Genomic DNA, 11923 nt, shown 5'->3' on the forward strand with positions numbered 1-11923 from the left:
TACACTAAAGTGCTGCAAAGTTGTGTGCGTGTGGAGTGCGTGCGGTATCCGCTTCACCTCCAGTTCACACCAGGCGCGTGTTTTTGCTCACCAGTCGACAGGTGCTAAATAGCAGCTGTGGTAATTTACAGCTTCTACAATTAATTCAACATTGTCATTTTGAGTTGTCGCCAACTGCTCTCTGCTTTTCTCTGGTTGATTGTGTTTTTAGACACCCAGAACCCGCACCCCTCACTCCGCAGTCAGCTCATGACATTAATCTGTGTGTGTATGTGTGTGTCTCAGTGTTTTTTGTGTGTTTATTTTCATCTCTACAGTCTGTTTAGATACAAAAATATGATCGCACCTGTCAATAGTGGTATTTTATTGTGAAAAATCTGTTATATTTTGAAAATTGACCAGATTTTCTGACGTATCCTGCCAGGATTGACACAGATCGCTCGCTCAAAAAAAATAGACCAGACGCCGAAACAATCGTTGCCCAGCACGAGCCGGCCACGGAGGACCGCAGCGCTTCATGTCTGATGTAAACTACTCCATAGGTTAACAAGGGCGCCGAATGAAAGCAGGGTCTGTTCACTGTGCTTCCATGTGGGGTGTGAACCTGCCGTTTAACTTGTGGTTCTGGCGGCAGATGTATCTGAAAATACAAACTGCATCCACTGCAGCCTGGTATAAATACCCTCCAGAAATTGTATCTCAAACCTAAGAACATGCTAATCATTGAAAAACACTCTCGAGGAAGAGCAGACACACTTATGCAGTTCACTGGGATGATGCTGAAGGAAATCAAACGATTCAAGGAAATGCTGTAGTTACATGAGCTACTTAAAAGTCAGACTCAAAGATGCCGTAATGTCATATTCTGAGCATATAAGGATTAGCATCTGATATTTAAGGTAACACAGACGAGGACCCAACGTCAGAAGATGTTGGTGTAAGATGATTTATCTCCTAAACTGCTGTTTTTGTCCAAACCGCTCTTCCAGGAGGACAGTGCAGACCTAAGATGTCAGCTTCAGTTTGCCAAAGAGGAGTCGAGCCTGATGAGGAAGAAGATGGCAAAACTCGGCCGGGAGAAGGATGAGCTGGAGCAAGAGATGCAGAAGTACAAATCTGTTTACGGGGACATCGACAGCCCCCTCCCGCTCGTGGAGTGCTCAGGCGGGGGTCCCCACACGACCCGCGAGGCCGAGTTACGACTGCGCCTCAAGCTGGTAGAGGAGGAGGCCAACATTCTGGGGAGAAAGATTGTCGAGCTGGAGGTGGAGAACCGGAGCTTAAGAGCAGAAAACGAAGACATCCGAGGTCAGTACGAAAGAGACTTCTTCGGCCGCGAGCCCTTCTCCAGCATGCCGTCATCGCCGTACGGCGGAGACGCTCTGGAGTCGGCCAACGAGCTGCGGCGCCATCTCCAGTTTGTGGAGGAGGAGGCTGAGCTGTTGCGTCGCTCCATCTCAGAGATCGAAGACCACAACCGGCAGCTCACATCTGAACTCAATCGCTTCAAGTTTGGTCCCAGCAGTTCCTCTGTGCACGTGGGGGAAGAAGGAAGCGAGGGGATCTTATTTAAACCTGGAAACGGGGGCAGCAGCAGCAGCAGCCCTCTAATGATGATGGAGGAGCTGAAATCAGCCAGGATGCAGATCAACGAGCTCAGCGGGAAAGTTATGAAGCTGCAGTACGAGAACCGTGTCCTCATGTCCAACGTCCAGCGCTGTGACCTGGCCGCACACCTCGGCCTTCGCACCGGCAGCCCTCGAGACAGCGACGCCGACAGCGATGCAGGACGGCGGGAAGCAGCCGAGGAGGAAGAAGCGGGGCGGCTTCTTCTCCTTCAACCCAAGAGGGAGGGTCCTATCGGGGGGGAGAGCGACTCCGAAGACCTGTTTGAGAAGACAGGAACCACCTCAGGGTTTGGAAGCATCAAACCTTCAGACGAGCTCAGCGCCACGGAACTGGCCAATCGCAGAAGGGAGGAGCGGGAGTCTCTGGCCAACGTGAAGCGAGAGGCGGACAGGCTGGGGAAGACCGTGGACCGTCTCATCACCGACACAGACAGCCTGATCTTTGAAGGGAGGCTGCTGGTGACCACCGGAGACTTCCCTGAAGACGGGGAGACGTCAGGATCCAAACCCGACACCCAAGTTCTGGACTCCATCAACACCCGCATGAAGGCGTTCCGCACCGAGCTTCACATCTTCATGGAGAAACTGGACCACATAGGTGAAGGTCTGAGAGAAAGGACGGACGATCTGTCGCCCATGCCCAACCTCACAGAGTCCAGCAGCTTTCTGTCCACTGTCACCTCCATGTCCCGCGACTCTCCCATCGGCACGTTCGGAAGAGACCTGGCGACAGACTTCCAGGTGAGTTCCACAGACTTCCTGGATAAATGCTTTATTTCTTTCTTTGGCTGCCATTTTTCTGTGCTATTTGCTTTAAAAACAAACAAACAAAAAAAACTTTAAGGCCAAAAATGTCTGTCTACATCAGGGGTCCTCAAACTTTTTCTTGTGAGGACAACACAACTGTTTTCTTCTCTGATGAAGGGTCAGCTTGTAATCCAACATAAAAAGTGTGACAATCACAGCCTAAATGTAAACATTAAATAAATCATTTCTGTAATCTTCATAGAGGAAAAATAATACTAAAACATTTCAAAAACTAGATGTAGCATTACCTACAATAATACTAGTGTGAATGCTGTAAGCTGAACTGAAGATGCTAGCTCTGATAGCTGAAGATGCTGAAATTAATAACTAAAAACGCTGAAGCTACCAGCTAAAAACACTGAAGCTGATAGCTAGCTAAAATATTAGCAAGACACCAAATTAGCCTAAATAAAACCTGAAAAATTATAAATAAGAAACAAAAAGCTAGTATGTAGCTGAAATATTAGCTATCCTCCAAAATAGCCTATAAAAACGGGGAGAAAAAGCCAAACTGAGCCAAGACAGCTAGCTTGTTGCTGAAATATTAGCTAAATATCAAATTAGCCAAAAACAACTAGTAAAATGTATAATTTAGCAAAAACAGCTAGCATAAAGCGAAAATATTAGCTAAACTCAAAATTAGCCCTAAAAAACTAAAAAAGACTAAATTAGCCAAAACAGCTAGCGTGTATCTGAAATATAAGCTAAATGCCAAATTAGCCCTAAAAACTGGTAAAATGTGTAATTTAGCCAAAACAGCTAGCATAAGGCTAAAATATTGGCTAAGCTAAAAATTAGTCTAAAAAAACAGAAAAATGCTAAATTAGCCAAAGCAGTTAGCCAGTGGTGAAAATGTTTACTAAACCCTAAAATAGCTTAAAAATCCTTAGTAAATGCTAAACTAGTCGAAAAAGCTAGCATAAAAAGAGCTGAATATTTTAATAGCTGAAGAGATACAGATGTCCAAAAAATGTACAGAAGAAAAATAACAATAATAAAGAAGAATTTAATCACTATAAACACTATTGAACCAATAAATAGTCTATACTCTCCCATCATAGTTCAGACTGCAGAAGGGGGGAATATGAAGTCATGTTCTGTGTGGGTCTCCATCGGCCAGATTGAGGGGAAAAAATGCATTTTTTGATAGTATGTGGGGGGCCAGGCGAGCCGTAGTTTGGGGACCCCTGGTCTACATCAGCAATAAATAAATGCTTCAATTTAGCCACAGCAAAACATAAAACCTGAGAAGCATTTGTTTGTTTGCAGAGGAACATCAGGTACTTTACTAGATAGACGTCTCATTGTATTTGTTAAATTAAGAAATCCATGAAGTCATTGATGGAGCCATTTAAGCCTCAAATAAACTCAACAAGAACTCAAGTCTGCAAAAGCAATTGGCTCTAATTAGACACAGTGACAAAAGCACTCCTCATAAGAGACTCTGCACCTCTGTGCTCGTCGGGAGGAGTCTCATTCAGTGTTGAACAAACACTTTAAAAGAAGGGTTTGGATTTATTTGTTCTGTTTGCAAAGGTTTCATCTTTATGCCAAGAAACTTCACATCTTTGTCTTTTAACCCTTTAATAACGGAGCTCTAATGTTAATGTTCTTTAATTTACTGGAATTATTAGTTGTTAACACAATGAACGCAAATCCAGCAGATTCTGTGGCTCGAGCCGCTTTTTTCCTTCAGAATCTGCTGGAATTACGTTGATCAAAAACTCCAATGAAAAGTTCAATTAGATTTAAGGAATCCAAAATTTTCTCATTCAAAGCAATATTTGCAAAAAAATTGGCACTTAAAGTAGATGCATCAGAGAAACCATAAAAAAACCAAAGATGCAAACCAAACCAAGAAGATTGTGAGCTAACTGATATTGGCTTCTCTTCAGCAGAAACTATTGGCTTGTGTCCACACACCTGCTTTTGTTTATTTATTTATTTTTCGTCTTAGGTTCCATAATTAGTAGAACAGCTTTAGAGCACCATCCATAACCAGAAGAGCTACGCCCACACCGCCCTCGGCAACGCGCGTTCAAGCAGCCACTTCCAATGCAAAATCTATCAGTAGCAGAGGTGCCAAAACCAAAATGGTGTCCCGGTCCGCGGGCCAAATATAATATTTTTTTTGCATGTCGTGAAATAAAAGGAGAAAATAAATAATTTTTAAATTTGTATTTCTGTCCATTTTGGTCTTAAGCTAATATTTCAGCTACATGCTAGCTGTTTTGGCTTGTTTTTTTTGTGTATTTTTTGTTTGTTTTTAGGCTGTTTTTGATTTTGGCTAATAAGTAGGCTACATACGAGCTGTTTTTGCTAATTTAGGCTTTTTTTTTTTTTTTGTCTTTTTGGGCTAATTTGAAGCTTAGCTATTTTTTCAGCTCCATGCTAGCTGTTTTGGCTAACTTAAGCTTTTTTTTTAGTTTTTCAAGGCTAATTTGGCATTTAGCTAATATATTAGTGCGCTATCAACTTCAGCGTTTTCAGCTATCAGTACTACCGCCTTCAGCTGCATATATAGTAAAAAATTATTTAAGTTTTAAAAATGTGGTTTTAGAGTGTTTAATAAATGTTTATCCTGTTCGACCCCCGACCTAAGGTATGTTTTGAATTTTGGCCCCTTGTGTGATTGACTTTGACATGTGTTGTAGAGAATCAATGCTAAATGGGTAAAGAGTTTTATCTTAAGGGTTCGCGGCTTCTGCTGCCACCGTTTGGCGGGCCAAAAGTTAACCTTTGGTGGACCAAATGTGGCCACACTTTGGGCACACAAGATCGATAGTCTACCTGAACTTGAGCACTCATATTCACACGTCACCATGCAACCTTCTACACTCAATATACCAAAAAATATACGAGCATTGACAGTTAAACCAGTTGAACTTTGACTAATAAGGGACTTGGATTCCGTAGTGACTTATGGATGGTGGTCTTTAATTTAATCATGGAGGACAAATGAATAATTGCAGTTTGTGCCCGGCCCGACACTAAGTCGTTCATATGTCAGGCTAGAGCTGTGAAAAAAGCCTGGAGTAAGATACACCAGATTTGCCCCACTTTGAAAAAGAAGAGGTAGTCCCTCCCTGGCTGTTCAGTGTGAACACCATGTTTATTGATGGGTGTTTAGGTCACACGACCAGTGGGAATGTAGCTGCAATCCGGATTTCCTCAAATTTCTTGATCTTAAAGGCCTTCATCCTTCTCAAACTTTGGTTTTAACTTTGATTCATTTTGTTTGGGTTGCCAGATTTGACAGCTATTAACCCTTTAACACCTGAGGCATCGTTGGTGACGCTTAAACACAACATTTTTAATATATTGTAACTTTTCAACCATGAAAACGATAATTCCAGTAGATTGTTCTCCTTCACAATTTACTGAAATTATAGTGTTCACGGTTGAAAATTTACAGTAAATTAAAGAGCATAGAGACTGGAGCTCTGGTGTTAAAGGGTTAAAACAGATTAAGAGTGGTCAGCATTTGTTCCAGCAAAACGCCGTCATACTTTAAGTTAAACAGATGTGAAAAAAATTCAAACCTAAATTGTTTAAGATTCTCACTCCCCCGTCGTCGTGACGACAGCTTGGGGTTCAGCCATTTTTATCCACCCAGCTCCACCACACTGCCACTACTACACCACCCCTCCTCAGATCCATTGCCGCCGCCATCGCTTCCTGTTGCTGCCGCCTTCACATCTGCATCGTGTAACACATCCTCATAGTCTGCAGCTTTGCCTGTTCATGCACTTCCTGTCTGCAGTTGTCCTGCTTTCACTCAGCTGTTGCAGAGTGGGGGACTGAGTAAGTATTAAAGGAGTCCCAGCAGCTTCTTCCATTTGGCTGAGCGCTCTGACGGTTCTTGCATGATGAGCTTTTACTCCTCCATTTATAATGCTGGTATAAATAATACCGTAGACTCCTGCAGGACTGCTCACCCTGTGGGTTAACCCTTACATCAACAGCACCGATCAAAAGTGTAAAGTGTTGCAGCATGAGTTTCCTGTGGAAGAATCTGGCTGGCTGGCATCCTGCTTTCCTGTCCTTGATTTACTGCAGCTTGATCCAAGTCAACATGTCAAACAGCGCCCTCTTCCAGTGCAGGTTCATTATCTCTGCGCTGCTGCATCAGGCAAACACCTCCTGACATGATGAACGCAACAAAACAAACACTTGAAGAGCACGGTCTGCACTGAGGCTGCATCATGCTCATTATCTGCAGTCTTCCTGCTTCGCTCCTCTGCCTTAGAAACTCACGGTTAGTCTGGGTGGAGCTGGGTGGTGTACTTTAACTCAGGGGTCCCCAAGCTTTTTCTGGTGAGGGCCACATGACTGTTTTCTGCCGTTTGTAGGATAACAGAAAAAGTGTAACAATCACAGCCTAAACTTAAACATTTACGGTTTTCCAGAAAGCCACACTAGCCAAGTTTAAAATAATTCATTTCTGTAATCTTCATAGAAAAAAATTATACTGAAACATTTTAAAAACAAGATGTATAGTATTACCTGCGATAATGAATGCTGTAAGCTCAATTTGGCTGATGAAGATCCTGGAGCTAATAGCTAAAGATGCTGAAACTGATAGCTAAAAACGGTGAAGCTAATTGCTGAAACCGCCGAAGTTAATTGCTAAAATGGGTGACCGTAATAGCTGAAAATGCTGAAGCTGATAGCTAGCTAAAATATTAGCAAAATGCCAAATTAGCCCAAAAAAAATAAGAAAAAAATCTGAATTAGCCAAAATGTCTAGCATGTAGCTGAGCGGCTGGGTGGCTCAGTGGGCTAGGTGAAGGGCTGACACTCAGGAGCCCTGGGTTTGATTCCAGGGTTGTCCACTGATCCCCACCCAGATTGGGTCCTTAGGCAAGACCCTTGATGCTGCTGCCTAACTGGGTCCCTGTGCCCCTCAGGTACAGGGTTGTGTCAGGAAGGGCATCTGGCGTAAAAACTCTGCCAAATCACTGATGCGAAACAAGGGGGGGCTGTTACGCTGTGGCGACCCCGAAAGGGATAATCTGAAAGTGAACTACCACTACTAGCTGAAATATTAGCTAAATGTCAAATTACCCCCCAAAAAACAATTAGTAAAATGTCTAATGTAGCCAAAACAGCTAGCACAAGGCTAAAATATTAGCTGAACTCCAAATTAACCTCACATCTGTTTTCTTCTCTGATGAAGGGTCAGTTTGTAGGATAACAGAAAAAGTGTAACAATCACATCCTAAACGTAAACATTTAAATAAATCATTTCTGTAATCTTCATAGAAGAAAAGAAAATACTAAAACATTTAAAAGCTAGATATATAGAATTGCCTACAATAATACTAGTGTGAATGCTGTAAGCTGAACTGAAGATGCTAGCTCTGATAGCTGAAGATGCTGAAATTGATAACTAAAAATGCTGAAGCTGCCTGCTGAAAATGCTGAAGCTGATTGCTAGCTAAAATATTAGCAAAATGCCAAATTAGCCAAAAAAAAAGAAAAAAAAATCAGAATTAGCCAAAACAGCTAGCATGTTGCTGAAATATTTGCAAAATGCAAATTAGCCTAAAAAGCTGGTAAAATCTATAATTTAGCCAAAACAGCTAGCATAAAGCTAAAATATTTGCTCATCTCCAAATTAGCCTAAAAAAAACAACAAAAAAACACCTAACCTAGCCAAAACAGCTAGCATGTAGCTAAAAAAAATCACTAAACCCCAAAATAGCCTAGAAATCATTAGTAAATGCCAGAACAGTTACAAAAGCTAGCATAAAAAGAGCTGAATATTTTAATAGATGAATGAGCTAAAGAGATATGGACATCTAAAAACGTACAGAAGAAAAAATAGTAATAATAAAGAAATAAAGGAAAAGTGAATCACTATTAAACCAATACATAGTCTATCCTCTCCAGTCATAGTTCTGACAGCAGAAAGGTGGAGTAAAAAGTCCTGTTCTATTTGATCAGTGTTTTTGATAGTGTGTGGGGGGCGGTCCTAATGTGGAGAAGGACCGGATTCGGCCCGCGGGCCGTAGTTTGGGGACCTCTGCTCTAACAGATGGAGCACCAGCTCAAGCTCTGCAAAGTGAAGCGAGCTGAGAAAAGCAAACTAAGCAGATTTCAGTCTAAAAGAATGTGAACTAGTGCTGATCTAATATAGTTAAAAATAAAAAATAACCTTAAAGATGATTTTACAGTAACGCACTTTAATCCAGTCTTGTTTTTGCCTTAATATTTATTACTAAAACACACAAAAGTATTTCTGCACATTATTATTTCACCTTGCAGCAGTAATTTAATAGAAATAAACCATATTCATATAACTTCAAAATCATATTTTATACATAGAGTATTTTTCATTCATATTTTATGTTTCTGACTTCTGTACCCAGAAACAACAGAACTTTTTCATGATAGTTTATTTGAGGGTAAAAAACGCAGCACAAATGTTTGTCAGCACAAAACAAAAAATACTAACAAAGACATATACTAGTGACATATCAAACTTTGGAGGATTGAGTGTGACTCGATTGAATAAATAAAATTCAAAAGTAGTTAAGGATGCAACTCCAGGTCAGTGGCCGTGTGGTAGAGTGTCCGTCCTGACACTGGAAAGTGAGTTCAAATCCAGGCCAAATCATACCAAAGACTCTAAATATGGGACCCAGTGCCTCTTGACACTCGGCATAAAAGAGTTGGATTGGTTAAACCACCAAATGGTTTCTGAGCGCGGCTGTGTCTGCAGCTCACCCCTCTCCCAGAGGGGTTAAATGTGAAGAACAAATTTCACACACCTAGATGCGTGACGACTGATGGGACTTTAACTTTATATAAATCCACACACACATGAAAATAAGAAGCCTTCATAATCACTCTTCAAGTCAATTTAAAGAGTGATTATGAGTGATTTGACTTCAATTTTGAGTTATTTTTAGTTTACAAGTCCACTCGCTCGCTTCATCTTTCAAATAAAACAGCATTAAACGACTCATGAATTCAGTTTCCTTTCATAACATCTAATCTCTCAGTAGGTCTTCAAAACGGTCTAATTAAAATGACATGAGGGTAAATCAAATCAACCCTGGTCCTGGAGATCCGTCTCCCTGTAGTTTTCCTGTTCTCTCCTCACTGCTTCCTGCTGATCAGCTGAACACACCTGATGCAGGTAAATTCAGCAGGGAGAGCTGGAAAGAGGTGAGATCACAGATCTTGATGACAACCCTAAACAAAATGTCATTTGTTTTGCCCTAAAACACATTCACTATGAAAAAGTTACACCAGCCCTTTTGCCAGGTAACTTTTACCTGTTATAATATAACCCATAAAAAGCATTTCTCATAAAAAAATCAAAATATAACAACACATGATAAATTAGAGTAGTTTGATTTCATTTTCACTGTGGTTTATGTAACAAAATGGAAAATAAAAACATAGGAAGATCCTAAAAACATGCTTGGAAAATTACTGAAAAATTAGGAATTTGAGAAAAAAAAAAATCCTAAAAATAATCATAATGAATTATACTGGAGACTTGGCCTGTGGTCCACCCATTCCTGGGACATGTGAGAATTTACCCATGACACTCAGAAAAATGACACGTATTGAAGATCATGTAAATACTTTAGGTCAGGTGAAAATCACCCGGCGATAGTGCTCTACAGGTGTACTACAGGTATACTTTTATATCCTTTCTCTTTACTGTAAACTTAAAGGGTCACCAAATCCTAAATCAAATTTTTTTGGCTGTTGACATCTATAAATAGGACTTTAAAAATGCTTCTTGGTCATTGCCAAATTTTAGAAAAATTAGCTTAGCTAAAAATAAAAATTAGCTAAAAATAAGCTTGTATAAGATTAAAAATAACAGTCAAATCTCTCTGTGGACTGCGTCCTACAGGTTAAATCAAGGTATTACATTTGAATTTCGTGATTGGTCAAACCATTTAAGTTAAAGAAGTCCCACGTCATGATCTGCAGCTCCAGTAATGACAACAGACCAGTTCCCCAACCCTACCCCTCTAACTGGATTTTCACATTTCAGCTGTGGGTGGAGTCAGCCTCCAACTCCCCTGTTTGGTTACCCTTTAAAACGGGTGTCAAACTCAATCGCACAAGGGGCCAAAACACACCTTATGTCGGGGGCTGAACAGGATAAACATTTACTAAACACTCTAACCTAATTTTTTTTAACTTTAAAACCAAAACTTTTAACATAATTATGAACTAGATATATAGCATTACCTGTGATAATACTAGTGTGAATGCTGTAAGCTGAATCTGGCCGCTGAAGATGGTAGTGTTGATAGCTGAGGATGCTGAAATTGATAGTTGAAGATGGCAACTGAAATAACCGAAGCTAATAGCTGAAAACGCTGAAGCTGATAGCCAGCTAAAATATGAGCTAAATCCCAAATTACCGTAAAAAACTAAAAAACAAAAACTTAGGTTGGCCAAAACAGCTAGCATGTAGCTGAATAATAGCAAAACTTAAAAAAAGTCTAAAAATATTTTTTTTTAAAAGCCTAAATTAGCCAACACAGCTAGTATGTAAATATTATCCTAACTCCAAAATAGCCTAAAAACGATAAGCCTAAAATAGCTAAAACATCGAGGATGTAGCTGAAATATTAGCTAAACCTTATAATAGCCTTAAAAAAATATTTGGAAAATGTAAAAATAGTCACAAATCTACAATGCCAATTTTTAAAACTTTAAAACTTTACATACATATGAACAATAAAAATATATTTTGTCAAAATTATACAAGTTAAAAATAAGTGCAAGATAACATCAAGCCATTAATAACAATAAAATAAAATGATCTGGAGGGCCGGATAGAATTACTTTGACACTTGTGCTTTAAAATGTTCCAATTTAGTCTGAGGAACTATTCAGTGAGTGTACTTCCAACACTATTCAAGTATACTCAATAAAATAAACTTTAAGTGTAGTACTTTTTGCTAAGAGCGGGTTGGGTTACATCATAAGTAATAGGGTTAGATTCTTGCTCCTCCCCTTTTTTCCATTCTTTTTAAAACTCTTGTTTCCTTTTTTAAGCTACTCTTCACCGCACTCATGCAGCTTGTGTTTGAGCGCTATCGATCAAGCTAACACAGGTCCAACCATGTGATCAAAATCTAAATAAAACCGGCGGGAAAACGTGACCCAGTCGGTCAGTTTTTGAGTGTCTTTAAGGATGCTGCCACTGCAAACACTGACTGAAGCTGACCCTAAACCTGTGCACCGTTCAGGCCGAGTGCGAGTGTCTTTGGTGCAGCACGGCTCCTGTCGCCGTGGCTCCTCAGTTTGCAGTGGTTTCTCTCAGCTGTTGGTTTGGACTCATGGATCCCTCATTGCATGCGCTTCATAACAGGTGTTTTGCATTCTTTTCCCCCGGTTCCCTCTCTTTGTTCCTCTTTGTGTTTCCTGCCAGATGTTTCAGCCCATGATTTTGTTCATCCTCATTCTCGTTCTCTTCTCATCTCTGTCGTACGGCGTCCTCTTTA

The 11923-nt window shown here is 40.5% G+C and overlaps 1 protein-coding gene across 1 annotated transcript in view; it reads left to right on the forward strand.

The window, feature by feature from the left end:
- Nucleotides 1-11923, forward strand: part of LOC112141446 (microtubule cross-linking factor 1) — a gene marked incomplete at its 3' end in the record, with an annotated part of 72414 nt that overhangs the window by 35925 nt on the left and 24566 nt on the right. The window contains 1 exon segment of the mRNA XM_024264581.2: nucleotides 990-2369. Coding sequence (XP_024120349.1) covers nucleotides 990-2369 — 1380 coding nt within the window.

Source organism: Oryzias melastigma, unplaced genomic scaffold, assembly GCF_002922805.2.
Source record: "Oryzias melastigma strain HK-1 unplaced genomic scaffold, ASM292280v2 sc00311, whole genome shotgun sequence".
Taxonomy (NCBI): domain Eukaryota; kingdom Metazoa; phylum Chordata; class Actinopteri; order Beloniformes; family Adrianichthyidae; genus Oryzias; species Oryzias melastigma.